This window comes from Branchiostoma lanceolatum, chromosome 3, assembly GCF_035083965.1.
Source record: "Branchiostoma lanceolatum isolate klBraLanc5 chromosome 3, klBraLanc5.hap2, whole genome shotgun sequence".
NCBI lineage: Eukaryota > Metazoa > Chordata > Leptocardii > Amphioxiformes > Branchiostomatidae > Branchiostoma > Branchiostoma lanceolatum.
Genome location: NC_089724.1, coordinates 25848803 through 25876455, shown reverse-complemented (window position 1 = coordinate 25876455; position 27653 = coordinate 25848803). Strand labels below are relative to the sequence as shown.

The 27653-nt window shown below is 42.5% G+C and overlaps 2 protein-coding genes across 2 annotated transcripts in view; one reads left to right on the top strand and one right to left on the bottom strand.

Moving 5' to 3' along the window:
• Positions 1–116: 116 nt before the first annotated feature.
• On the top strand, positions 117–11917 carry LOC136429466 (toll-like receptor 3). Its single transcript, XM_066419296.1, has 7 exons — positions 117–1166; positions 5389–7463; positions 8316–8479; positions 8775–8829; positions 9852–10018; positions 10715–10843; positions 11761–11917. The coding sequence occupies exons 2-7, from the start codon at positions 5571–5573 to the stop codon at positions 11915–11917; spliced, it is 2565 nt and encodes an 854-aa protein (XP_066275393.1). The 5' UTR covers positions 117–1166; positions 5389–5570.
• A 1045-nt stretch (positions 11918–12962) lies between these two features.
• The window catches only part of LOC136431218 (GTPase KRas-like), a 37205-nt gene continuing 22514 nt past the window's right edge, over positions 12963–27653 (bottom strand). The window contains exons 4-6 of the mRNA XM_066422531.1: positions 19078–19173; positions 17858–18017; positions 12963–17133 (exon numbers count right to left, since the gene is read on the bottom strand). Coding sequence (XP_066278628.1) covers positions 17017–17133; positions 17858–18017; positions 19078–19173 — 373 coding nt within the window. The 3' untranslated portion in view covers positions 12963–17016. The remainder of the gene's footprint in view (positions 17134–17857; positions 18018–19077; positions 19174–27653) is intronic.

Genomic DNA, 27653 nt, shown 5'->3' with positions numbered 1-27653 from the left:
AACCATCCCATTCAATAACAGTGGTCAGTGACCTTAGAAAAAGTAGGTTATGTTCAGAAATCTGGGGGTTATCTTAAAGGCAACCAAGGCAATATTATTACGGCCTAAAAATGGCAATAAAAATGCTGAAATCTTTATGGTAGTGACATTTACTAACATTATATTGTTTGGCACTTTTGCATGATAACTTCATACTTTGAGCATTTGAAAACCGCTCAAAAACGTGCAGTACGATGGTTCCTTTAGTTTCACGAGCCTACAAAAACCCTGGCCACGATTTTCAGTGAGTTCTCACATCACAGCGACGTTGTATTTTTGCATGATGGAAGTCGCTATACATTGTGATAGTGATACCGCATTGACATTCAGCAATGATCCCATGGGGGGGGGGGGCGGGATACAAAGTTACTGAATTATAAATGGCTAATTTCTTTGTTAATTTGTGATGAGATTTTTCAAATTTGGTTGATTTTGTATAAAAGAATTTGATCTTTCAAGAATTAACACCTGTTTTTGCTGTGGAGTAACCCTTTAAGTCTATATTGAATATTTACAAATGTCTTGACATAAGGAGAGGAAGTGTACATAACCTAGATTTTTTATTTGGACTTTCTATAGGGGTCCTGGGCTTCACCGATTTGGTAGCCACACTCCACTGCTGGCTTTGCATTGAGCTTTTCGCGACAGCGCGACTGGCGACCGCGTGTAAAGAGAATTCCCTGTCGTAGTCCCGCTGTCACGATCATCCTTGACCTCATGGCAATATAATTTACACGTACCAGGTTGAGCCGGTACCAGCTCTAATCGTGTCACAGTTAATGTACATGTTACGAGACTCAGTGTAATGTTAGATGTTGGTATCTGTAACTTCAGCCCGTTATGGTCTGCCATCCAACAAATAAATTCGATCGGCCCAATTTTCGGTGTTTTCGCTCGGGACTTTCCTCAGAAGGTGTGACGTAGTGGGTGTGACGTAATTACCATGTACCAGCGAGGCTCACGTACTCAGAAGTGACTGAACCGTGACACAGAACAACACACGGTCTCTCTGTGGCAACAAACGGGTCTTAAGAGGCAAAAGTCTACTCTGAAGATAATCATTTAATATGTGTACACGCACAGCTGACCCAGGAACCGGAGGTGGCTGTCACAGTGTCTACTAAATGGTGAGTTCGCATACATTTTGTGAGTCCAAATAAGCATTACAGTGCCGTACTGACCCTTTATAAAGCTTTGGACCTGCTGTCGATGTCGGAAAACCCTCCCAAGATGTGGGCGAAGATTAAGACAGCAAATCTTTTCCCGTTATGAATTGAATGTAGCGGTGTGTGTCAGTATAGATTAGTATACTACATATATAGTCCTCTGTCCCGGATATCTATACCGGCAAAGACCGAGTCGCTGCATATCCTGGGGGAAGCGTTGCCTGTGTATCCAGGTCATAATTCAATGATTAACTGTTATGACCCGCCAGTGGCCTGTTGGTGGTTTGATCCTTGATGGGGACCGGGCCAGTGTGCCCTTTACCGCAGCAAGTTAGCGTGATCGGCCGTTTTATTTCTACGTAGCTGGGCCGATCTGACGGACTAGATCTTTGTAATTTGCCACGCCAACTACCTCTGGTATGATATCTAGCCGATTTCTACTCCTTTCAGCCGCGCCTGGAGCCTGGTTACAAAAAAGGTAGACTTAGCCTGGATACCAGACCCCCAATCTTTAAAATATATATCGAGTATGTATATTTTAGAGATTGGGGGTCTGGTATCCAGGCTAAGGCAGACTGCCCGAGGCTACAGTATTTCCACCGTGTCCCAAAAGTTGACTGTTGAACGTCTAGTCTTATTCCAGTCAAAAGTGAAAGACGTCGAAGCTCACCCAATTGACAACTACGTCGTGTATATATAGTTAAGTACGGTAGGCTTGATGGGTGACGTCTTGTATAATTTTCCGCCCTGCTCTTTAACTATGATGTCATTGTCTGAAATAAACAAACAATACTGCCAATCGCCTGCCACTCCTGCAGTACTGGATCATTTTTTAGTTACGTAGTTAACCTTTTTTAAAAATAATTAAAAGGGCAATAAAATCTGATGACGTCATCTATTTGAGACAAAAATCCAAATTTAGGAACCTTTTGTTCTTAGCTATCAATATTCAGTACAACAACAGTTCTGTCACTCTTCTTTATTGTAAAATCAGAAGAATTGCAAAACACTAAATTAGCCAATCCAGCAACCATTTGTCGGTCAACCGCCAATGGAGTGGCATACTTCTGGAGCTGAAAAAAAGGAATTAAGAGTACTACGGGGTTAACAGGAAACGGTGAGCAAATAACAAATACGATCTGTGTATACAGAAAGACTGAATCTCGGGTTTGTCCTAATTCTGTCTTGGCACGAGAGCAACTCGTGCATGATGCTGTAATTTTCCGTTATCACCGTTTTGTCATGATGTCATTGTCTAGAATATTGTCGGACAAAAGCCGTTGCCTGGCGACCAAGGTCTTTGTGGTGGTCGATCATGTTGTCAGGAACTAACCGTTTATCAATGTCATCAAGTGATTCATTATTAGAAAATAGGAGCTGAAAAGGGAAAATAGAATATTTATAACACAACAATTCATATCGATTCCGTGCTTTCAATTTCAGGGTTCCTGTTCAAGATAGCAATACCCCCGCCCCCTCCGAATTTGTTTGGCCTATTTCTTTGAATGAAGTTCGTGTACTACTGTTACAGGAAGTGTTGAAAAAAACCCTTCACTACTTGTATAGAGTTTTAAGTAGTTTGTTTTGTTCGGGCAAATGTCTTCTTCCGCCCGTGGAACCTAGCACGAAAACAAAAGACCCGGCCCGGGTTGGGTCACTCAGTACTGCCCCGGTATTCGGATCTGGTAACGCCCTCGCCTCGTGCGGACGTAACGTTACATGTACCTGTATGCACCACGAACATGAAAGACTTGGCACAAAACTTTAAATTTATGCCACAATCCTTTCAGTCGATGTTCGGATGACAAAATTAGCCTCCACTAGGCCCTCCTATGGGCGTATGGATCGTAGAATTCGGCAGAAAAACGAATAATTAGCCAGTAGAGTCAGTCCACGGTGAAGATCACATTTCGCCCGAGTAGAAGCCTGCAAATGAAACCCTGGCAAATATTCTCCCTATAGCCGGCGTAGTTAGTCTGGTAGAGACTAGGACAAAATAGTTCGGCTGACTTTACTGGCCAGGGGTATAAGTAAAGCTTCAATAAAAGCTTCACTCTAAAACTGGATTAAGCAGCTACAGGGACACGTACACACTTCACAACCAAGGTGTGCGTCAGCAGGTGAGGGGAATCCCCGTTCAAGTATGTTAGCACTACGTCATTTCATACGCCTGACCGGTTTGCGGGACACGTATGCCGTGGAGTGCAGCGGAAAATCACTGATAATCTTCAAGCAATCTAAAGTTCTGATCTCACATCAAAACGTCTATAGATTGTTCCGTTGTCAACAAACGAGCTTTGACATTCTTTTCTAATATCCAAGCAGATCTGTCGGTGGCAATAACAGTATCCAACTGGCGAAAAAAAGGAAAGGGATCTCGAACCAGTTTAACTTAAATGAACTCAATGAACAGATGAGCTAATCTTCCACTGGTCGTGACAGAGAGGACAGACACTATGTACAGTATTTACAGGTTCATTGTCGCCGGGGAAATTCCCCTAGGTCTTTTCGACAAGCACAATGATAGGTGGACCACGGCTTAACGTCCCGTCCAAAGGACTGCGACCCTTTCCGGTAGCGTGCATGTCGGGTTAGCGACACAGCCGGGATCGAACCCGGGGCTTCTAGTTCCAGAAGCAAGATCGCTAACCACTTGACTACACACGCTACACAACAGAAGTATTATTGGCCACCGGTGGCCAGTTGGACTGCCTTTGATCTGCTTGGAGATTAGAAAAGTATGTCACCGTTCGTTTGTTGACAACGGAACGATATGTAGACGTTTTGATATGGCATCACAACTTGTTAACCTTAACGACCAGGGTTGTCTGTCAAAGTAGTTAAAAGCACCATATCCTATATGCACACACAGCCTCGTTGTCTTTAAGTACGCCCCTCTAGGCATTTCAGGTCCACGTCATACATGTAGGTGTTGGGTCAAGGTCATATGTTACACATGAGCCTAATATGTATCTAACTTCATTCCGAGTAGAAATGCTATCGGACAGTTTGTTGATACTGTTGATTTTCACACACAATCCAGTTCAGGGAGATGGTGGCAATGAATTTGAAGAAGACTCACAATCAATTGAAATAAGAAAAAGAAAAAAAAGGAAGGAAACCTCTTTGAGAAAGAGGACACTTCTTCGATAATAATCTCCAAGCAGATCTACACGGGGCGCGAAAATCGTATATGCTAGCCAGAGAAGCTCCAGTCAGCCAGACAAGCTCCAGCCAGCCCCGTATTGGCCCCTACGGGGCTGGCTGGAACTTATCTGGCTGACTGGAGCTTCTCTGGCTAGCATATACGATTTTCGCGCCCCGTGTAGATCTGCTTGGAGATTATTCGATAAGGCCCTTAAGCTTAGGTGCACAGGTGACTGACTTTCAGCTACTAGCCCAGTACCGCTTGAAAACAAACAGCGATAACAATGTTGTTATCAGCAAAGTCAATTATTGACTGCAGCTATAGTCGGCGGCTTATCGTGGTAAGGCGTCACCCAACTATTCTGAGTAAAGTTCCTCTTTTTTCGCCAGACGGAATACGTTTGAAAGTTTGTTCGGATATCGGCTACTTAAAAGTACTTTGTACCTTGGCAAGCATCGGAACTCAATTTCTCCTTTTGAAGGACTACGAATGACTAGGTAAGCACCCGTAGTTAAACATCAACGCCTGTTGAGTGCGTCTGCACCACAAAAGGGCACTCCTTGTTTATTGATCTCCTGAGTTGTACAAACGTTTATTTGGTGCTTGTGAAAATTGATTTCCTTTATGAGCTTACATTAAGCTGTTGTGTTACGCCGAATGGCGGTTACACCGGCTATATAGATACAGATGACGTCATGCACGATGTAATTTGAACATACTACAATCCATTTTATGTCGGCAACATAAAGATATATCTCTCATGCCGCTATGGCATAATGAAATGGTGAAGGCTAGAGAGGGGCGTTCCTATCCAAGCGGCAGTAATAAAATGTAGATAATGTAGGAGGAAGTTGACATTACATACAGGACCGACGTTTCAGGTACATTATTCATAATTTATTTTCAGACAAAAAAACAAAGCCAACGAGCGAGCACCAATGGTTTAGCACGTATATATTGGTCATCACGTGTCAACACAAAAATGTCAAGTTCAGGTCAGACATGAAACTTAGACGTGTTTTTTCTCCCCCACAGATTTAATGGCAGCTCCTCAACAACTCCAGATCTGAATACCGATCGCAAAACTTAGTTTGAATTCAACGGTCGATCCCGACAGACCAACGGTTCCTTGACTATATCAGTCAACTTTGGAACCTTTGAACCGACTGCCATAGGAGGAAACTAGTTCACTGGTCACGTACTTCACTTGCTCAACAATGGCGGCTGGCAAACTGTGGCTTTTCCTCGCCACAACGTTGGCTGTGTGGTCGGTTAGTCAGCAGACGCCTCTGGCCGGGCCAGGACACATCGGGGCACGTATCAAGGCTTGTCGGGTCTACAACCGAACCGTTGCCGACTGCAGCAGCCGTGGACTTCGGTCCGTTCCCGATGCCAGAGAGCTGCCCGGGACGATAAAAACTCTGTACCTTCTGAGCAACAACTTCCGCGCCCTGCCACACTGTGCGTTCTGCGACTTCCCTCTCTTGGAGTTTGTAGACTTGAGTTTTTGCAACATCAGCGACATTAACAGGACTGCTTTCGCCAAACTCGCACGTCTGAAGACCATTCTGCTGATAGGAAACAACCTCACCAGCCTGGAAAGTGGAACATTCGACGAACAACACAGTATTACCGAAGTCAACTTGGCCGACAACAAACTGACGGAGGTACCCTATGGAGCGTTTCCTTTCAACAACTCACTGGAAACGTTGGACCTATCGGGCAACAACATTAACATACAGGAGGAGGATACCGACTTGGACCGTTTCAAATCTCTTCAGCACTTTTCCTTCCGACTGAACAATGTCAGCTCTTCCGCTGGTTGGATCTTTTCCCGCGAAGATCTGAACGTCTCGCTCCAGACGTTAGACCTCTCGTACAACAGAATCTCCCAACTGGATTCCACGGCGTTTAACGGCATTCGGAGGCTGGACCGCCTTGTGCTGTCGAGTAACGACATTCTGACCGTAGACTCGGACTCTTTCAGTAGCCTTTCACAAACGGGGCTGGAAACCCTAGTTCTCTTCAGAAATAACCTGACAAAGCTAACAAACAATACGTTCGCGTCTGTACCCTTGTTGAAGCGTTTGGATCTCGCTTACAACAACATTTCGAGTATTGAAGACAACGCTTTTGCAGGATTGAGATATTTGGAGGTTTTGACGTTGTACATGAATCCATTATGGACGAACGTCCCCATGGCGGCATTGGAAAAACTAAGCCCAAGTCTTCTCGAACTTGATTTAAGATTCTGCTCCATACTGAACATCTATCCCGAGCAGTTTCGGTCCTTCGGCAATCTCCGGAGTCTGAACATTTCCGACAATTACATCGGTGCCCTGGGCAGCGGGCATAGACTGACAGGGAAGGAGTTCGATGGGCTGGGCAACCTTAGAGTGTTGGACATCGGGGGAGGACCGGGCTACAACAGGATGAAAATCACAAACACATCCTTCAGCCACCTCCCGAAGCTCCAGAAAGTGGTTATGACAGGACTTCTCGGTTTTAACGAGCGTTTCGACGGTTCTTTCCGAAAGAACCCCGATCTGAGGCTTATTAACATGGACAACATGAACATACGTTTTCTTGGCGTCGACCTCTTTCAAGGTCTGACGAAGTTGAAGGAACTGGTACTGTCCAACAACAACTTCTACTTGATGCTGAACTCTGACCAAGGTAGTGCAAACTTCGCACGATTTTTTGGTGACCTCACGAACTTAGAGACCCTCCGCTTGCAAGGCAATCGCCTGGAGTCTCTCCAAAGTGACATTTTCCAGAATTTGACACATTTGCGGTATCTGAACCTCGGACCAGGTCGATACGGCGACCACAACAATCAGCTATCTAACTTGCAGCCCGAACATTTCCAATCACTGACTAGACTGGAAACGTTACGAATCGATGGAAACCGCTTATCCTCCGTGGAACAGTCAGTGTTTGAACCCATGTTTAAGTCTCTGAAAGAACTCTTCATCTACGGAAACCCGTTTGACTGCTCGTGTGACAACTTGCGCTGGTTTCGGGACTGGGTAAACAACACTAGGGCCGACGTCATCGGGTTGGGAGAAGGCAGGCTGGTTTGCTCAACGCCACGGAGATATGCAAATGAGGTAAGAAAGTGCCAAAGTCCACTTTGTTGTGCCAAAGATTGCTTCCTCGTTTCTGTTGCCACGATAAATAGGGTGGTTAATTTTCTCTGCACGTATTTCATACTGCATGGCATTTAATATGGATCGATGACTCTCCTTGTGCCTAGCCTATACAGTACATTTTCCATCGACAGTTTAAGCCCGCCATCTCATATATAACGCATGCATTTCAGGCTTCGTACATTCCTATTCACAAAAGTGAAAGTATTTCAAGGCTACTTACACTGAAGACTAACACTAAAGACTAGCAATCGCAAATTATTCAAATCCAAGACTTTGAATAATGCTTTCTTCCTTCTTTTGAACTACGACGCCGTCTTGACATTTGAAACAGAGCATCTTCCTTATATAGCAGAGCTGAATCCGCGTCTTAGAAATTGTTGGGAGTTTCTACGACGCGGATTCAGCTCTGCTATAAGGAGATTGAAACAGAGAGGTGCCGAAGAGAATGCCCCTCCCCCCCCCCAAAAAAAAACACAGTCAGACAAAGACTGGAACTGCATTTCATTGTCCTTATAGCAGAGCGGAATCCGCGTCGTAAAAACTCCCGACAACCTCTACGACGCGGATTCAGCTCTGCTATATAAGGAGAATGCTCTGGTTTGAAATGTTAAGACGGCGTCGTACTTCAAAAGATCAGAGAAAGCCTTATTCAACCAAAGTCTTGGATTTGAATAATTTGAGATTGCTAGTTGAAGTCTTCAGTGTTAGTAGCCTAGAAATACTTTCACTTTTCTAGCTATGGCACTCCATTCTCGAAGGAGTGGCCGTCCACCAAGTGACAAGCCACATTCTTGTTTCCTTTCTTCGCAGAGCATCTTGTCGTTCCGTCCTGAGGTCGACTGCCAGTCGCAGGTGGTGGTGATCGCGTCCCTGACGGTGTGCTCGGTCCTGCTCGCGGCGGCGCTGGGGACGGTGGTGTGCCGGCGGTTTGGCTTGCACAAGTACGTGCAGTACGTCTGGGTCCTGGTCACCAGGTAGTAGTCACCAGGCGGAAGGAAGGGTACGAGAAGCTACAGGGGGAAGACTTGGAGGTCGAGTACGACGCCTACGTCTCACATACAGAGGAGGTGAGCGCGATAAATTAACACTGCATAAATATATACTTATATACTAGTAGTTATCTCCATGAAAAATGGAGATATAGTTTTGGGTGTGTAGGTGTGTCTGTGTGTGTGTTTGTTTGTCTGTCTGTTTGTGTTTCCGCACTACTGTAGTCAGCATAACTCCAGACCTCGTGATGGATAACAATGATATTTGGTATGTGGGCAGGTGTTGTGAAGCCGAAGTTAAAGGTCGATTTTGGGCCCCCTACTATGTGACCTTGGTACTGCAGCAGAACTTCCGTTTTTGTATCTTTTGACTTGGACGTGCTATGGTCTTGATTTTTCGGTGGCAGATCGCGTGTGATGTGAAGTGCTGTAGATTTGGGCCCCCTAGCAGCCTGCTCGTTTTATTCTGCACTACACACAGTCTTTCGTAAAGCAGACTGTTTCTCTAGGATTATGTGTTGTATGAAGTACCATACAACTGTAAGTTGTATATACAATTGTTGAGCTGAAGGGGGAAGTATGTAGTCTCATCCCCAATGCAGGCTCTAACTATTTAGCACATTTTTTTAGTTCAGAAAAGTATTTCAGTCAATTCACGTGTTAACCACATTTACCTGTGTTAACAATTGGCAGCGCATCCCAACTTATTGAATCATTAGTAAGAGAATCTTTAAATCCCTTACTAGTGATTAATGAGCTAGCATGCCTCCAACTCATAAAATCACTAGTAAGAGTATCTTTAAATCCCTTACTAGTGATTCAATGAGCTAGCATGCCTCCAACTCATAAAATCACTAGTAAGGGATTATCTCTTATGCTAGGGTCACATTTGCAACCCGGGGCCCGGCCGGGCAGCTTGTGGGAACGAAAACTATGACATAAAAGACAACAAAACACACAAAACTTTTGAAAAATTAGTCCTTACCATACGTTATGCATATCCTTGATATGCGTCTTTTATACTTTGTTTTCTCAAAGAGCCCGGCCGGGCCCCGGCTTGGAAATGTGACCGAAGCATTACTAGTGATTTTATGAGTTAGAGGCATGCTAGCTCATTAAATCACTAGTAGACTGCAAATTATTGTGTTACTCGTACAAAAAAATCATTAGCACAACTTTTTTGCTTACTTCCTCTTTTGGTATGTTTTACTAATACTAACTAAATAAATGTGTTAAATGATCAAGTCTCCAATGCACGCGTCGTTTGTAGAGTAGATTAGTCAGGTTTGACTGTATTACGCTTTGCCGGTGAGCCGGAACACTTATAGACTCATGTTTGCCTTTTCTCCTGCTACAGGACTTGAGGTGGATCCAGAGAGTGCTCATCCCGAACCTCGAAGAGAAGTCGCCGCAGCTGAAACTGTGCATCCCGGACAGAGACACCCCTCCGGGCGAGGCGATAATAGACAACGTCCAGGACTACATCCGCCGCAGCAGGAAAACGCTGTGCCTCATCACTCAACGGTGAGAACATATTAGTTTTTAAAAATCATTTTTCTCATTATTGAATGACATTTAGTAACTGTACAGAAATTGATTTAATCTTTTGCATAATTAGTTTTGTTTTAACAAAAATAGTAGATTTAGATGAAGGTGTACCAGGATCTACCTTGTCCCCCGTACGACCAGGCCAGGTCGACAGACTAGGCCGGTACATAAGTACTAAGTAGGTATCAACGGACCGGTATATTCACACTTCAATCTATTCTATTCTATCATTCACTCTGATAAAGGTTCCATGTGAGTATGCTAGTGTAACAGTGTACTAACAGCGCCACTAACTGACCAGACTAATTGGTCCGAACCTTTTAGCCTAGCGGTTATGTCGTGCGGTCTGTGCGCTGGCGGGCCCGAGTTCGATCCCGGGAGCCAGGAGACTGTACTACTCGCCTCTTGTGCTTCAGTGGTTTCCACAACGACCCTGTGAGTGTGCCGCACAGGGATATCGAACTCGGAGATTCGAGGACGGATCTTAAAAAGAACCTTTAAGCCTAGCGGTTATGGCGTGCGGTCTGTGCGCTGGCGGGCCCGAGTTCGATCCCAGGGAGCCAGGAGACTGTGCTACTTGCCTCTCGTGTTTCACTAGTACGTATGTGATCATACTTACACACCCGTTTAATTATAAGATGCACCCACACTCACCATCGCACCTGTCGACAGGTACCTTGCCCAGGAGGCGAGTTGGCTGGAGATGCAGGTGGCGTCCTACCGGCTGTTCGACCAGGAGGACCGACGGGACGTGGTCGTCATGGTGTTCCTGGAACCCATCCCCAAAAACAAACTAACACAGTAAGTAATACTGATTTACATTTGAGTGACGTTCATATGCGACCATTACGAGTTAGTGGCTTTGACATGTTTAACCGTTTGTAGCGAAGCTTCAGGAGCGAGCTTAATAGTATATCCGTCCGTGGACGCCGCCTATCACTATATACCTTGGTAGTAAATATAAGGCCTGGCATTCCGGCAAGAATTCCCAGAATTTTACAGGAATCCGTCTGTGGACCCGCCTGTCACTCTATACCTTGTTAGTAAGGTCGATGACAGATGACCTACTTACGTGGTGTCCGATTTCGTACTATTAGGAGCGTGTCAGGGAGTTCCAAGGAATCTAGTGGTCTTGGTTCGAAAAGGGTTTTCAACCCACCCCAGTTGATCTATTATTCCAGTTAGATGCGGGTACTAGTATTGATTCGTTCTGCCCGTTCATTCTAGTGACGTTGAAGAAGAGTGATGGACGTCACTCGAAACGTCCGGAAGTAAATCCTTGAATCTTCCCTATCGTACTGAGTACTAATCTGTTGTGGTTGTGGACTTCTTCCTGTCAGAAACAAATGTTGTAGTCGTATTGCATCATATGTAATATGAAAGCCTTCGGCTCTTCACCGAGGAAGGTCGGTGGATGCGTTTCCGTCAATAACCATAGTTATAATCTCCAAGCAGATCTACACGGTGCATCGAAAATCGTACATGCTAGCCAGATAAGCTGCAGTCAGCCAGATAAGCTCCAGTCCGCACCGTAGGATCTGCCACAAGATGGAACAAGGTTATTAACCTAATCTCCCCGCAATTAAACCGCGCTTAGGAAGAAGGTGCTTATCTGGCTGACTGGAGCTAATCTGGCTAGCATATATATACGATTTTCGGTGCAACGTGTAGATCTACCCGGAGATTATATAGTTATACAGTTGACATTTTTATTTCAGTTTCCAGAATCTCCGGAAGCTGATGCGGCCGGGCATGTTCCTCCACTGGCCGGGGGAGGAGGACACGGCGGCCCAACCGCTCTTCTGGCTCCTCCTGCGGGACGCGCTGGGCACCAGCAACAACCCCGTGCCGAGGAGTAGGCCACAGGTTATATGAAGAACAGAACAGCCACGTAACCGGGAATAGTCCACAGGTTATATGAAGAACAGGACAGAACAGTCACGTAACCGGGAGTAGTCTATAGGTTATATGAAGAACGGAACAGAACAGTCACGTAACCGGGAGTAGTCTATAGGTTATATGAAGAACGGAACAGAACAGTCACCTAACCTGGAGTAGTCCACGGGTTATATGAAGAACAGGACAGAACAGTCACGTAGCCGGGAGTAGTCCACAGGTTATATGAAGAATCAGAACAGAACAGAACAGTAATCGGGAGTAGTCCACAGGTTATATGAAGAACAGGACAAATCCGTTCCTAGGAATAGGTCTCAAAATATTTGAAGAACAGAATAGCCGCGTAACTCAAAATGTAAAGACATTGATGGTTGGGCTGCTGTGCAAGTCAAAACAAGAAATGTTGCGTCGAAAAACTTTAAGATCTATTTTTATCGTCGGCTCCAAGGCCAATGGTAAAACTCAGTACACGCAGTACACCAGGGTCGATTTTAGTTCGTCTAGTGTTGATCACAATTCAGCTATATCCAATCTTCCTTCCGTATGGTCACCTACTGGCTACATACATGTATGTGCCACGCAAGGTATTATTCTTTTGTATACGTAAACTGTACTTGTTATTTTGTTTTGTTGCGACCTGTACTTAGCCAAGTGTGGTAGAAATGTGCAATAAAGGTCTTCATTCATTCATTATTCTGCACGAAAGGCGTTCCTCTAGCTCACAGATGCATTGCTTGATGTGATGCATGCCGGGACATGGCTGCAATGCTACGTTTTTTACAATTAAAAAGTTCATGAAAATTAAAAAGAGACAGTCCAGTTGCTAAACTTACATTGTATAAGAGCAAATGCACACCCACCCACATGAAAACAAACAATGCATGCAGACACCACACACAGATGCACACGAAAACACACACACACACAGACATGTATACATACGCACGCACACACACACACACACACACAAACACACATAGAAGTACAAAAGTCTGTCAAGGAAACACACTCATTATACCACTGGTCCTTTTTTTACTTTTAATCACAGATTTACAACCAGACAACTAGATTTCTATATTTTACATGACACACAGATTTGTTAATGAATGTGGACATCAAATTATGAAGAAATAAATCATATTCCTTACATCGATCTCAGAACCCCTCATTGGAGAAATGATTATAGTAAAATACAAGAGAAGTAGCAGAGAATAGGTGGTCCCCAATACAATAGAAACTGGGGTTGTTACAGACATTACAGCAAATTGTGCCATTCAGCAATGATACTGTACCACCCAGCAAATTTCAACCAAATGTAGATTTTTTTTACACATCTCAATGTCACCATCACCAATTCTAGTTACAACATTTTCTCATTATGTGATCTTCATTTTTTACATATACAAGAGGAAACACGTTTGTGTATATAGAGCATTGACTGACATGTACATAACACATGTAAGATATACATGATACACATTCCTTATACAGTAGTATGGACAATGCAAGCTATGTACAGCAGACGTACAACACATTTCAAATGGCACACAGTAGGACGAGTTTCTACCACAAGTAGCTGGGACAAGATGAGCATTTTCACCAGCCTGTTACAGAACAAGCACTGGAGGAGCATTTTTCAATGCCTTAACACATTTTCAGTCCAGACACTACTATAGACTATGTATTACAGAAACTGCCACCTTTCCTGACAAACACATGTAGATTTCTTCTCATTTTAATCAAACAGTGCATACACATGTACCCTCCACACATAGTTTTTGTAGAGCCGTATGGCTAAAGAGAAATAACTCATCTCAAATTCGTGAAGTCTGGGTACAGCTCATGTTACGTGGTCTGTTACACATTTACAAAATGACTAAGCCCAATCTACGTCTTTCAAAACTACCCATATATTCATTTGACTGTGCAAGTTAAAAGCAAAATTCCACCCACAGAATTCCATTGGCGTGTTTCTTCATGCCATAGCTTCCACGTTAAAATTTTGTTGGACATTCCAAGAACGTTAAAAATGCTTTCTTTTCCTAGCATACTATTTCATAGTTCATTTTCATGATTGTGCAAAGTTGGTAAATCCATCTAAAGCTTAGGAAAGCACAAGGCTGGATCACATATTGGTGACTGTCGTGATTGGAAGTCTATATCATTACATTTTGCACTTTTCAGTGTGGATAACAAGACTACACTGAACCCACTACACGTGATATTATGTACAAGTTTAAAGCTTGCTCACATGTAGTACATGTACACCAGTAATGACTACTTACACAGTGTTTCACTGTCACACAAGCACGCCTTATTATTGCTACTAGTCTGAATGTAGTGAGTTCATGTAGAGACAACAGTTTGGACATCGCAGACTCGTCACAGCAGCATTTGAATAAAACCGTCAATTTTTTACACTTCAGAATCGAGGTTACAGGATACGTCAGTTCTACCACACAAGGAGTGGTGAATACATGTAATACACCAGGCAGTGTGACAGAAACAACCCACAGAGAAAACAATTTCTTACATACTTCCATCTTAGTTGTCTGTCAACAGGTACATGTAGCTCAAAGAGGAACGGCAGTGGGTGTACAGTGAGAATATAACAAGCTTTTCAAGGACTTAAAAGTGATACTTCTCTGAGCTTTACTCATCAATTCCATCTATACATGTATTGCATGATGATACACAATAAAACCTTTCGACCAACTTAAAAAGATTTGTTGTAGAGTAGAGTACAGATGCTTCTATGATATGCAATGTAGGGTTCATTGTACATGGACACTTTAGAACAGATTGGATTAGCAAAACTATTGTAGTGCTTGACAATGAATACTGTAATGCATTTAAGTTTGCAAGTTCATTTCGCGCTAAGGCGAAAATGGAGTGTTCGCGGTGGTTTTAAGTTAGCGACAGCGCTTTAGTTACATACTGCTACAGTATTGGACAAACGGTCGTCGCGAAAACCGCAAACAAAAAAAACGCCGCGAACATTTCTGCATTATTTTACAGTAATAAGCTACCATTTTTTAAAACAAAATGTACTACTTCAAAAGAGCACTGTGTCTGGAAGTCTGCCATAGTAGTTAAAAACTTTCCTTTTCTTGCATCACTACAAACTTAAGACAAGCTTGATGGAAGTGCAGACAGTTACGAATGTTCTCGCTTCTAATTGACATGTTTGAGAAAAATGGTGAAAGGAAATGAGAGAAAAACAGATTATGATAATGAGACTTGCAGCAAAGCCTTGTGTGCTTTCGATATGTACAATAATATTGTGTGGAAAACATTTCTGAAGCAAAAAAAACAACAACAAAAACACAAATGCCACTACATGTGGTGTTTCGAGGCCATCAGTTGTACTAAAACTGTAAATCGTAATACAAATATTATCACTGATACATAATTTAAACACAAAGAAAAATTTGTTACCCTTTTAATAACAAATCCCTGACACATCATGGCATTGCGCATGTTGTAGAATCTTATTCAAAGGTGGCTTGAATAAAAAATGTCTTGCTCCAAGGACTGGGATTTACTGGTGTTAACTAAAACCACACTGACTTGATAATATGGATTTTTTCCAACTTCTTGTTTCTTCGCACGCTCGCATCAGTTTTGGGGGTGCCCAGAGAATGCCATCCATATAAACAAATCAGCATGGCATAATAATGAAAGCTCATCTGTGTTGGTAGTAATCATGATACAATGCTAAACTTTCTTCCAACATTAAGGTATTCAAGGATCGAATTTTCAACGAACACTGTCGCCTTCTTCAGGATCAATAATGACCAATCACTTTCTTTATCAAAAATTGCAACAAGACAATACATAGTGGAGCGCCAGGCAGCCAAGCTGATGTTGAGGACCACTGCCGAACGTAAACTCGCGACAGTTACAGACAAGTGACTTTATTGACACGTGTCATTGCAGATACGTGACGTCAGCAATTGTCGTCACATATTTAAGTTTGCAAACGTCATTATTGATCCTGAAGAAGGCGACAGTGGTCGTTGGAAATTCGATCCGTGAATAACTTAGTGTTGGAAGAAAGTTAAGCATTGTATTATAAATTGGCAAGGCCTTATACTGATGGAAGTGGAGTGTGAAAACACACTCGAACAGGGAGACATGGTGATACTCATAAGGGAAGGAGGTTAGACTGACTTTCTTCTCAGGCCTGCTGGACTTTGACATGGAATGGCCGTGACATTAATTATCATGGTTCATGTAAATCAATACTTTGTCTACTTACTAGACATTTCCAGGCTGTCCCGGACATAGAAATAAAAGGATGGCAAGACACTAATCAAAAATGCTAAGAGAGTGACAGCACTGTGAAGGAATTTTACGCCAACTGTCATAATTCCACCGGGTTCTCTTAGAACGCCACAATAGAAATATGGTGTTATTGAGGCCTTCTCAAAGATGGTTGACACCTGTATATCTAAAGAGCACATACCAGGGGGATTACTGATTCTGCATTAGGGGGGATATTTTTACATTCACTGTTTAGAGCGGTGTACCTTACAAATTTTAGGTACAGGTACACGGGTTAAGGTAAAGGTCCAGACCTGAACCTGTACCTAAACTACTTGTTCGGAAAATGCTAGATTTTCAATAAGGACAAAAGCATGTTTGAACTGTTAAAAACATAATATTTGATTGTGCTAGGTATTATTTTCCTGAAAACACAGATGAAAATTTGACTCCAGCCATGCAAATGTGTTTTCTGTGCTTTAGAGCACTGCCACGGTAATTTCATAGTAATTTTATCTGTAAAAGTGGCCATCCCCTGAGTCAGGTCCAGTACAAATACAGCAGGGTCAGGTATTTTGGACCTGTACCTAATTGATTGTACCGGTACTGTATCCGTAGGGTACACAGCTCTATCACTGTTGTTTTCTTTTAATTTGGCAGTCTTAAGGTAACCGGTGGAAACATGAGTTGACATCACGTGCTGCTGAAAAATATGAAATGTGGTCTTGCCTCCCTACTTTTTTCTTTGAAATGCCCAGAACAGCTGGATGGGTGCTGTGAAGAAATGTGGAATGGTGACATGCAGAGAACAGTTACAAAATGGTGCACCGGCTCTTGAAATTCTTCTTCTTCTTCTTGCCAGCTTTGCCTTGTCTCTCCTTGTAAGCCCTGATTTCTCGCACCAGTGTGTAGAACGCATCGTCCACTCCCTGGAAAACAGTTAACGATGCTCTTAGTCATGCCTACAAAGTCACAACCTTTTCACACAAAAAATATAATTAATAACCTTATTAGCAATATTCATAAGAAGTGGTAGATTTGAACTATAGAAACCTAGAAAATGTAAGTAAAATTTACCAGAAGCAAACAAATTCACTAAAGAAAATATCTTTTGCCAGTAACATCATGGAAACAACAAAATAAGAGAGAATCTTGGAGAATGTTGCTTCTGCCCCTTCAGTTACAAAAACAATTTATGACTACTGTAAAATTAATGCATTTAAGTTTGTGTGGTTTTTATTTCGTGGTAGAGAGGAAATGGAGTGTTCACGGTTGTTTTAAGTTTGCGTTTGAAACAATAGTAGCACTACAGTCAAAAGTTTTGCGGTGGTTTTAAGTTTGCGCTGAAAGTTCACCGGGAAAACCGCGAACATAAAACCACCGCAAACATTTCTGCATTTTACCCTTATCCAAAGTAACAAGTTTCCTTCAGAATCAGATGTTCACTCTAGGCTCCTTCACACTGAACTGTGCAAAATGCTGCTTTTCTTTTTCGTAAAACATTATGATAATAAATGTTGTGGTCAAATGAAGAAAGCAATGACTGTGCCAGTAATTTGGCTCATATCAAGTTGTAAAAACTGCTGATATTAGTGACAGCATTTGCACATTTCATTGTTAAGGAGCCTACTGACAGTCTTAACACTGTCTCACCATTCTTGTCTTTGCAGACGTCTCTACATAGGGGACTCCATAGCTCTTGGCCAGAGCGACGGCCTGTTTGTTTTCCACTGTGCGCGCCGGCAGGTCACACTTGTTCCCCACCAGGACGATGGGCACCTCGTCTGAGTCCTTTACTCTCTTGATTTGTTCCCTGTGAACATCATCAAAAGGACTAAATTTTTGGATTTTGGATTTTATTAGAATTGCAATAGTGCAATACATATGGGACACAGGCAGCTATTGCTGGTGTTGTGACCTTCACACATAATGTACCCACTTTTTACACTTGGGTGGAGTGGGGAAAATCGTGTAAAGTGTCTTTTTTCCCAAGGGCACAACATCGGTGGCGCCAGGGGATTCGAACCCGGGACCCCTGGGTTCTGAGTCGAAAATCCTGCTGTTACGCCACACGACCCCAAAAGGACTAAAGTTACTTTAAGGCATTCTGGAAAACCTTTCTTCAGTTCTCAGACATCTTAGAGGAAAAATTCAGCAACAGGTCAAGATGAAACTGATGGGCAGACAGGAAAACTTGCACCTTGAAAAAACTTGAAAACATAAACTTGAAAATATCAACTCAAACAGTGGGTTCCAATGTACATTTCTACAGACTTTCCCCTCAGAGTCTGCTTTCATCGATATATAGTTGTGTATGTGTTACACTTCTGTACGTTTGGGACCGCATAGTGATGTCATCCCTTGTGATTGTATATATGCAAATAATTTGCGTTTGCATCTCATTAATATGTATAAGCAGCAACACCTGTGCTGCATTGCTATGTGAACAAGTCAGAATTGCCTTGAAGAAGGTGACAGAGGGTCACCGAAACGTCGGTTGAATAAATCCCTTGGTTGTGAAAAAAAAGAGTCTTTTTATTCAGCCTGCTTTCATGTTGATCTTGCAATTTAGCATTGTTTTCTAGAAAATCTGAGAGCCAAGAAATAGGCATAGCACAAAATAAATGCAATATCATTCGGAAAGGACTTTGATGCCAAAGTACCATATTGCAAAGCTATGGTCACTGGTGGTAAGAATCCACAATACAAATTGAAAGACAGGTCCCTGCAGTTTTAAAAACTGTCAAAAGAGGGCGCTGTTGACAGCCCAGGTTAGTTCCAAGGGCTTCACAATGGTTGACAAGAAATAGTAAATCTTCAACAACCAAAATAAACCTTTGCACGAAGGTGGCTAAACGTCTTGTGTTACTCACCTATACATGGCAATGTCCTCAAAGGATTTGTCGTTGTTGATAGCAAAGACGCACAGGAATCCCTCCCCTGTTCTCATGTACTGGTCTCTCATGGCACTGAAACATACAGAATATTGCAATGTCAGTCACATTTCCAAAACTTATGTCATGGTCTCATCAGAAATGTCAATGGAAACTGTTTTGTGGAGGCACAAGTCAAAACAACACAACCAATTATCTCCTTAAAAATTTCTACCACTGGGCAAAATGCTTTGACTGAAAAAAGTACACAACTGAACAAAAAATTAAACCTCTCAAAACTAGTAAAAAATAAATGCACTGCACAGTCAGTAGTAAACAGCGAGCAGATTAATATTGGAATGAGCAGAGCACTTTGGACTAATGCTTCTAACCATTTACAGCTTAAAGGTACATATCCAATATTTTGTGTAACACTTCTCTGATACACAACGGATCATAATGACCCCCAGCGGGGGTCTTCACGCTTCGTTGAAAATGAAGAAATCTCAAGATTTATTCCAATGATCTCAAGACTTTATGTTTAATCTTGAGATTTTATGAGACATTCTTGAGACTTTATGAGACATTCTTGAGATTTTCTATAGACATCTCAAGATGTTTCATAAAATCTCAAGATGAAAAAGAAAAAGTCTTAAGACTTTTCCGAGTTGCTTTCAGGACATCTCAAGATTTTTTATAGCATCTCGAGATGCTTTGAAAAAAATCTCAAGATGTAAGATGCTTCATCTCAAGATGTCTCTTAAAAAATCTCAATATTGTTTAAAACATCTCAAGATTGATGAAGCAATCTTTAAAGAAATGTTGAAATTGCTTTGTACTACTGACATATATCAATATGAAAAGCACTCAGACTGGTTCAGTTGTTATATTGGGTGTTAATTGAGACCGTTTCAACAGGGTTTTGTACTGTTGATGGGAAAAACTTAACGGTCACATTGCTATGCTGGTTAAGCCACACTATTCACATACAACCCGTGAATGGCATATCCGTCATATCATTTTTGAGGGATCAACAGAGACATTTGCCATGCACTGAAGAGATGGAGGTATTGATTTTTTCCCCCACTATTGCTACATCCTTTACATCAGATAAAGGGTGAAAATCGTAGGGACAGCTGAGTGAAATTCGATTGTGATGTATGGAAAACTGTTTATTCACAACATTGCATGGCTCCCAACGTGATGAGAGAGATGGAAGTCATTGCCACTTAATACAGTGGGGCATCACTGGGTAGCTTTAAAGAACGCTTGAACTACATTTTGATGTAATATATATAACCAGTTGCCACACTAGCCTACTAAGCTGATGCAAAATAGAAGATATATATACCAGGCTTGAAATTCTCGAACACATTCCAAAACAAGGAGGCGAGCAGAACAGTACCCAGGCTCCGGGGATCGAATCCAGGTACGCGCTGTGCAGCACATTTTGTCATTACTCACAGGGTCGGTGTGGGAACCACCGAAACACAGAGGCGAGTAGAACAGTCTCCTCGCTTCCGAGGACCGAACCCGGGCGCACTAGTCCACAGGCCTTAACCCCTAGGCTAAAAGGTTCGGACCAGTTTGACTGGTCAGTTAGTGGCGCTTGAACCACACTGTTACAGGCCGTTATGACTTTTCGCGAAACATGGACCGATTGACCTCAAAACAACTTTGTTGGTTGCGGAATGTCGTCTCGACATCAGGTATGCACCTCGTTTGTCGAAACGACTTGATTTGGTCGAGAGAGACGAAAAAAGGATTTTTCGCTAAAAAATGACCTTTCGCGACACATGGACCGATTGACCTCAAAACAACTTTGCTGGTTGCGGAATAGTGTCTCGACATCAGGTATGCATCTCGTTTGTCGATACGACTTGATTTGGTCGAGAGAGACGAAAAAAGGATTTTTCGCTAAAAAATGACCTTTCGCGAAACATGGACCGATTGACCTCAAAACAACTTTGCTGGTTGCGGAATAGTGTCTCGAGATCAGGTATGCACCTCGTTTGTCGATACGACTTGATTTGGTCTAGAGAGACGAAAAAAGGATTTTTCGCTAAAAAATGACCTTTCGCGAAACATGGACCGATTGACCTCAAAACAACTTTGCTGGTTGCGGAATGGCGTCTCGACATCAGGTATGCACCTCATTTGTCAATACGACTTGATTTGGTCGAGACAGACGAAAAAAGCATTTTTCGCTGAAAAATGACCTTTCGCGAAACATGGACCGATTGACCTCGAAACAACTTTGTTGGTTGCGGAATGGCGTCTCGACATCAGGTATGCATCTCGTTTGTCGATATGACTTGATTTGGTCGAGAGAGACGAAAAAAGCATTTTTCGCTAAAAAAATGACCTTTCGCGAAACATGGACCGATTGACCTCAAAACAACTTTGTTGGTTGCGGAATGTCGTCTCGACATCAGGTATGCATCTCGTTTGTCAATACGACTTGATTTGGTCGAGACAGACGAAAAAAGCATTTTTTCGCTAAAAAATGACCTTTCGCGAAACATGGAACGATTGACCTCGAAACAACTTTGCTGGTTGCGGAATGTCGTCTCGTCATCTGGTATGAATCTAGTTTGTCAATACGACTTGATTTGGTCGAGAGAGACGAAAAAAGCATTTTTCGCTAAAAAAATGACCTTTCGCGAAACATGGACCGATTGACCTCAAAACAACTTTGTTGGTTGCGGAATAGTGTCTCGACATCAGGTATGCATCTCGTTTGTCAATACGACTTGATTTGGTCAAGAGAGACGAAAAAAGCATTTTTCGCTAAAAAATGACCTTTCGCGAAACATGGACCGATTGACCTCGAAACAACTTTGCTGGTTGCGGAATGTAGTCTCGTCATCTGGTATGAATCTTGTCTGTCGATACGCCTTGATTTGGTCGAGAGAGACGAAAAAAGCATTTTTCGCTTAAAAAATGACCTTTCGCGAAACATGGACCGATTGACCTCAAAACAACTTTGTTGGTTGCGGAATAGTGTCTCGACATCAGGCATGCATCTCGTTTGTCAATACGACTTGATTTGGTCGAGAGAGACGAAAAAAGGATTTTTCGCTAAAAAATGACCTTTCGCGAAACATGGACCGATTGACCTCGAAACAACTTTGTTGGTTGGGGAATGGCGTCTCGACATCAGGTATGCATCTTGTTTGTCGATATGACTTGATTTGGTCGAGAGAGACGAAAAAAGCATTTTTCGCTAAAAAATGACCTTTCGCGAAACATGGACCGATTGACCTCAAAACAACTTTGTTGGTTGCGGATTAGTGTCTCGACATCAGGTATGCATCTCGTTTGTCAATACGACTTGATTTGGTCGAGAGAGACGAAAAAAGCATTTTTCGCTAAAAAATGACCTTTCGCGAAACATGGACCGATTGACCTCGAAACAACTTTGTTGGTTGCGGAATAGTGTCTCGACATCAGGTATGCATCTCGTTTGTCGATATGACTTGATTTGGTCGAGACAGACGAAAAAAGCATTTTTCGCTAAAAAATGACCTTTCGCGAAACATGGACTGATTGACCTCAAAACAACTTTGTTGGTTGCGGAACAGTGTCTCGACATCAGGTATGCATCTCGTTAGTTGATACGATTTGATTTGGTCGAGAGAGACGAAAAAAGCATATTTCGCTGGAAAATGACCTTTCGCGAAACATGGACCGATTGACCTCGAAACAACTTTGTTGGTTGCGGAATGGCGTCTCGACATCAGGTATGCATCTCGTTTGTCGATACGACTTGATTTGGTCGAGAGAGACGAAAAAAGCATTTTTCGCTAAAAAAATGACCTTTCGCGAAACATGGACCGATTGACCTCAAAACAACTTTGTTGGTTGCGGAATAGTGTCTCGACATCAGGGATGCAATTCGTTTGTCAAGGTCTTAAAAAACATTTCCACGAAATCCGACAGCAAAACTAGATGTCACCACACGCCGGAAAATGTGGTCGCCATGGGCAGGGATTGTGCTCTGTGCGGTCCCAATTCGTGGCAGTCGCGGTCGCGTTGGACGGGTGGTCGCCTTGGGCAGGCCGCTTAATGCTTGTGCCTATGGGGAAAATTTTCGGGACCGAGAAAAAGCGGTCGCCATGGCCAGGTGGTCGCGTTGAAAAGGTGGTCGCCTAGGCAGGTTTGACTGATTTTTTAGGAGTTAGAAAACAACACGGAACTATTAATTTTCCAAGACAGGAAAGACTGTTCAACAGCCGTTTTTTATGGCGTGCATGAAATCCATGCTGTCCAAGTTTCCGTCAATTGTCAAACGATGCAATTTGTCAAAACGCAATTCATGTAATCCGTCGCATATAACAGCATACTTGCTATAGAATCATGGATATCTTGTGACGTTAAAACAAGTCTTTTTGATTAAGTCTTCCTACCATGTCATCAACACACAAAAAAACACGGAATTTTGAACTTTCCTAAACGAGACGATTTAGTTAAGGTCTATCTAGCAGGGTCTGTATTCGAATTATTTTAACTGCGCTGTCAAACTTTCCAGTTAGAAGTATCTTGAATCTCAGAAAACAACACGGAACTATCAGTTTTTTTTCTAATCACCGTTCAGTGGAAGTCTGTCGGGACGTACATGTAACAGTTATATGAAAACATTTCAAATGACCATGGCGCTCTTAAAATTTCTGTTTGAACGTGCTTTGCAAACGCTCTAGAAGATACCCATTACGCTATGAAATACTAGAATATTGCTTATCTTGTGATTAAGAAAAAGGCTTTCAACTACAGGACGGGTAGCATGATGCACGTACGATGCCTTTCCCGTACAACGCAGGTAAATCGCAGGTAAATCGCAGGTGAATCGTAGGTAAAATCAGCTATCGCAGAGCGTCGGGTGATGTTCAAAATTTTCCGACGTCGTGCGATTTGTCACGTGTCGCTCATCTCATATGTATGCACGTTTCATATGACCTTTGCAAGATGGTGATGCCACCAGAAAGAATCAGGCTGGTGTGGCTGCAGTTACAGCTAAATAGAGTACAGGGAAGGCAAGCTGTAATTTTGGCAGCCCTCATCAGGGCTCTGCAAGAAAGACAGCATGCGAGAAGGCGACGGAGGTGGTGGGTGAGGCCGTGGATCCAATACGACACACTTTTGATTGAGTTGGCTCGAGAGTGTGGTGGGGACTACTACAGAAACCAAGGACAGTCGAGCGCATAGTAAGCGCTGCTATATGTTTGCATAATCTCATGAGAGAAAGGTACCCAGGCTTACAAAACAGAGACTTGGATGAAGAGGGGCCAGAGGGACAAGTTGTCCCCGGGGCATGGAGGCAGGCCGGGATGTTGGATGAGATGCGAAATGTGCGGGGGGGAAATGTGGCAAACACAGAGGGAAAACAGCTAAGAGTCTATCTGAAACAGTACTACAATAGCCCTGTGGGTTCCTTGCCATGGCAGCACCATATGATATAGGCCGATTTGCATGTATAGATATGTGCGGTGAGGATGGCTTCAGTTGTTTTAAGTTTATGACAACAGGGACGCATAAGCATAAAGATATGTCTTCTACATATCTGTAGTAACTTTATTTTTCACCCCTCAACATCAAGATATATGTTAATGAAATAATCTTTACAAATCACCCTTTCACATCCGGGGCAAACTGGCTTGGACAAAATAACGTTTTGTTGCATCGCATCCTTATTCTTTTAATGTATTAGAACGCCTCCTTATTCAGTTTTGTTTTCGAATGTATAAAAAACGTTACAGTAATTTGCCTTAAACAACCAATCAGAAGTAAAGAAATAAAACGAAGGTGAAACGAAAACATTCCAACTGATCATGGAGCACAACATTTCGTTATGGTTTGATACATATCTTTAGTGGGATGTACGGATATATGGATTTCTCTGAAAGTGAAGTGCATGTGACAGCAATAAACTGCAAAATGAAGTCTTTTTAGTATCTTTCTTTCGTTAAGAGATACAGGATGATATGTTTACAACATAAAGCAATCGTTGATATCAATGAAAAACTCAGTTCTAGTCGTCCTGCTGGTTGTGCTGCTGTTCCCGGGCGTCTGCCAGCTTCAGATAGCGTGACACCAAAGTATAGTTCTCATCACAGAAGTCACGCCATAAGTCCTTGGGTAGGTTCTTCAGGGAATGAGGTCTGATCTGATTATGAACCCACGTGTGTATAGCCATGAAACAATCGTATGCATCACCTGTGCGCGATACTCGATCTGGCACGTGGAAAATCGTAGCCTTGAAAGCAGGCTCTTCAGCGGGCGCTCTGTACACCGGTTGCCACTGTGGTCTGGTGGCTGCACTTTTCAACAACATCGACAATATCAGGGAAAACTGAAGCCATCAGAACACGGTCGAAATGTATACATTTTTCACCTCATTGGTATAAAAAGAAGGCCGTAGTTAAGTCTGTATTGGGGGCAATAAAAATCGTACGGCGACGGAAGCAACATTTTGAACATGTTCAAAATCATCTTTAGCTGTATTTTCCGGCGTAGGACGCTCGGCGATGGCTACTTTTACGTGCGATTTACCTGCGATTGACCTAGGAAATCTAAAAAAAACCATCGTACGATGTACCTTCGTTATATGTGACCACCACTTTGTATGTGTTAACTATTGCACCCAGTTTTTCCCAAACGTACGACGTACGGCGCTGTCATGACGGAAGAAACCCCATCGTAGGTACGACGTGAGTTTACTGTGACCGGGGCTTTACATGTAGAATGACGTCACGCCTAACGTCTGCCAACTTCTGCCGGCTCCCAGGTTAGGATGACATAACTCGCAACAACTCTGAATTCGGATGCGTCCGATGGCGTGCGGAAAAGCCCACAGTTACATGAAATGTTAACTGTTTTAACTATGCCATCTTCTGCCATTTCACCATCATGCCGGGCATCCATGCATAGACAAGTACATAAAAAAGAAAAATACATTTAACGTTCATTTTACAATGATCATTGTTGCTCATTGTTCCTTTAGCAAGTTAAAAACAAAATAGCAACTGAAGATTTATTTGAAAGTTCTCAAGATTTTGTGCTACAGCTCAATATCTTTCACGACAATCTTGAGACTTTTAAGATCTTTTATAAAGTCGAAAGATGGTTTGAGTAGATTTCCAGACATTTCCTTAGAAATCTACAGAAATGTTAGAAATACTCTGATAAGATTGATAAAAAAGTACTCACATTAGACTGGGTCTGTTGTTACATTGGGTATCAATTCAGAACAGTTGAGAGAATTTTGTCCTTCTAATGGGAAACGGTTAAGTCACATTTACATACAGCCTACAGCTTTTATTAAAACCTGCTTTCAAAAGCCCATCCTTGTGTCATTCCAAAACCTTTTGAAAAGCACACGTGTGCGTATACTCATGTCCGCATGGGTTCCTTATTAACATTTTTTGGGGATTATCTAGGGTTTGCGGCCGAAAGAGTAATTTCTTTGGCTCTAGAACCTATATATAGAATAGATTATAATCTATAATCTGCACAACAATGTGTTAAAGTAGAATACAACTCATTTTCTACAAACTTTACCTGAAAGCAGAAAAATGTCAATATGCATCTCATGTGCACTTGAATGTACGGACAAGCGTAAGGGCCCTGTCACAATATAATAGCATTAACAAGAATTTTGTGATAGACTAACTCAAATGCTATCACAGGAGCCACATATCAACAGACCCGTCGACTTAACATACATGCTATGATTCTCACCATACGGGAACCGACCGAAGCTCAGGCAAACGCCGTCCGAGCTTCGGCCAAACGTTGATAAACCTATCGACGCCCTGCCGACGCCTGGGCGTGCTTCGGCAGACAAACATAGATCTATAATGACTCAGTTGACTTTGAACTATAAGCACATACAATGTAGCATTGGTAACGTAAGTCAACGTCAACATGTTGACTTACGCTACCATAGTTATTAAGGACATTTAGCTTAATCGGGACAAACAGAGGTAGACCGCATGCCTAGCATCACTTTATACACATGAATCGTTACAACTGTCACCTGCGGGTTAATACGCTTTTTTTATATAACTTAGATAACATCACAGCGTTAAACGATCAATATCTCAAAAAAGAGAAAGTCCTAGCACCTACCAAAACCTGTTTGGGATAGTGAACAATAGTAGTTATATGTTAGGCCCATTGCATAAGCTTTATGAAGAACTTTATTCTTCACCATTTTTCAACCCCCTATTGTGTCACCAAAACTCTATATTCAATGATGCTCTCCCTATGTGTTGACAGCCACTCAAGGAGTATGGCAAGTCTACATGGATTAATTGATCAGTTCTCTCCCTATGTATACCTTTAGCCATTCCATGCCCCTCCATACTGTAAGAATAGATGGATTTATAGGCCCTGGCAAGGGCTAGAAAACATCTTTAATTCTCACTTGCCTTTGATTAACAATCTCTTTTTATCTCCTTGTGGGGTTCTCCTGTGTTGCAATGGACAGCGGTTGTTTATGTTATCTATCCTGAGAGTGGATGACTTGTTAATAGGTTTTTAATTGATTGGGAGGGGAAGCCATTTCCTTCCACCCC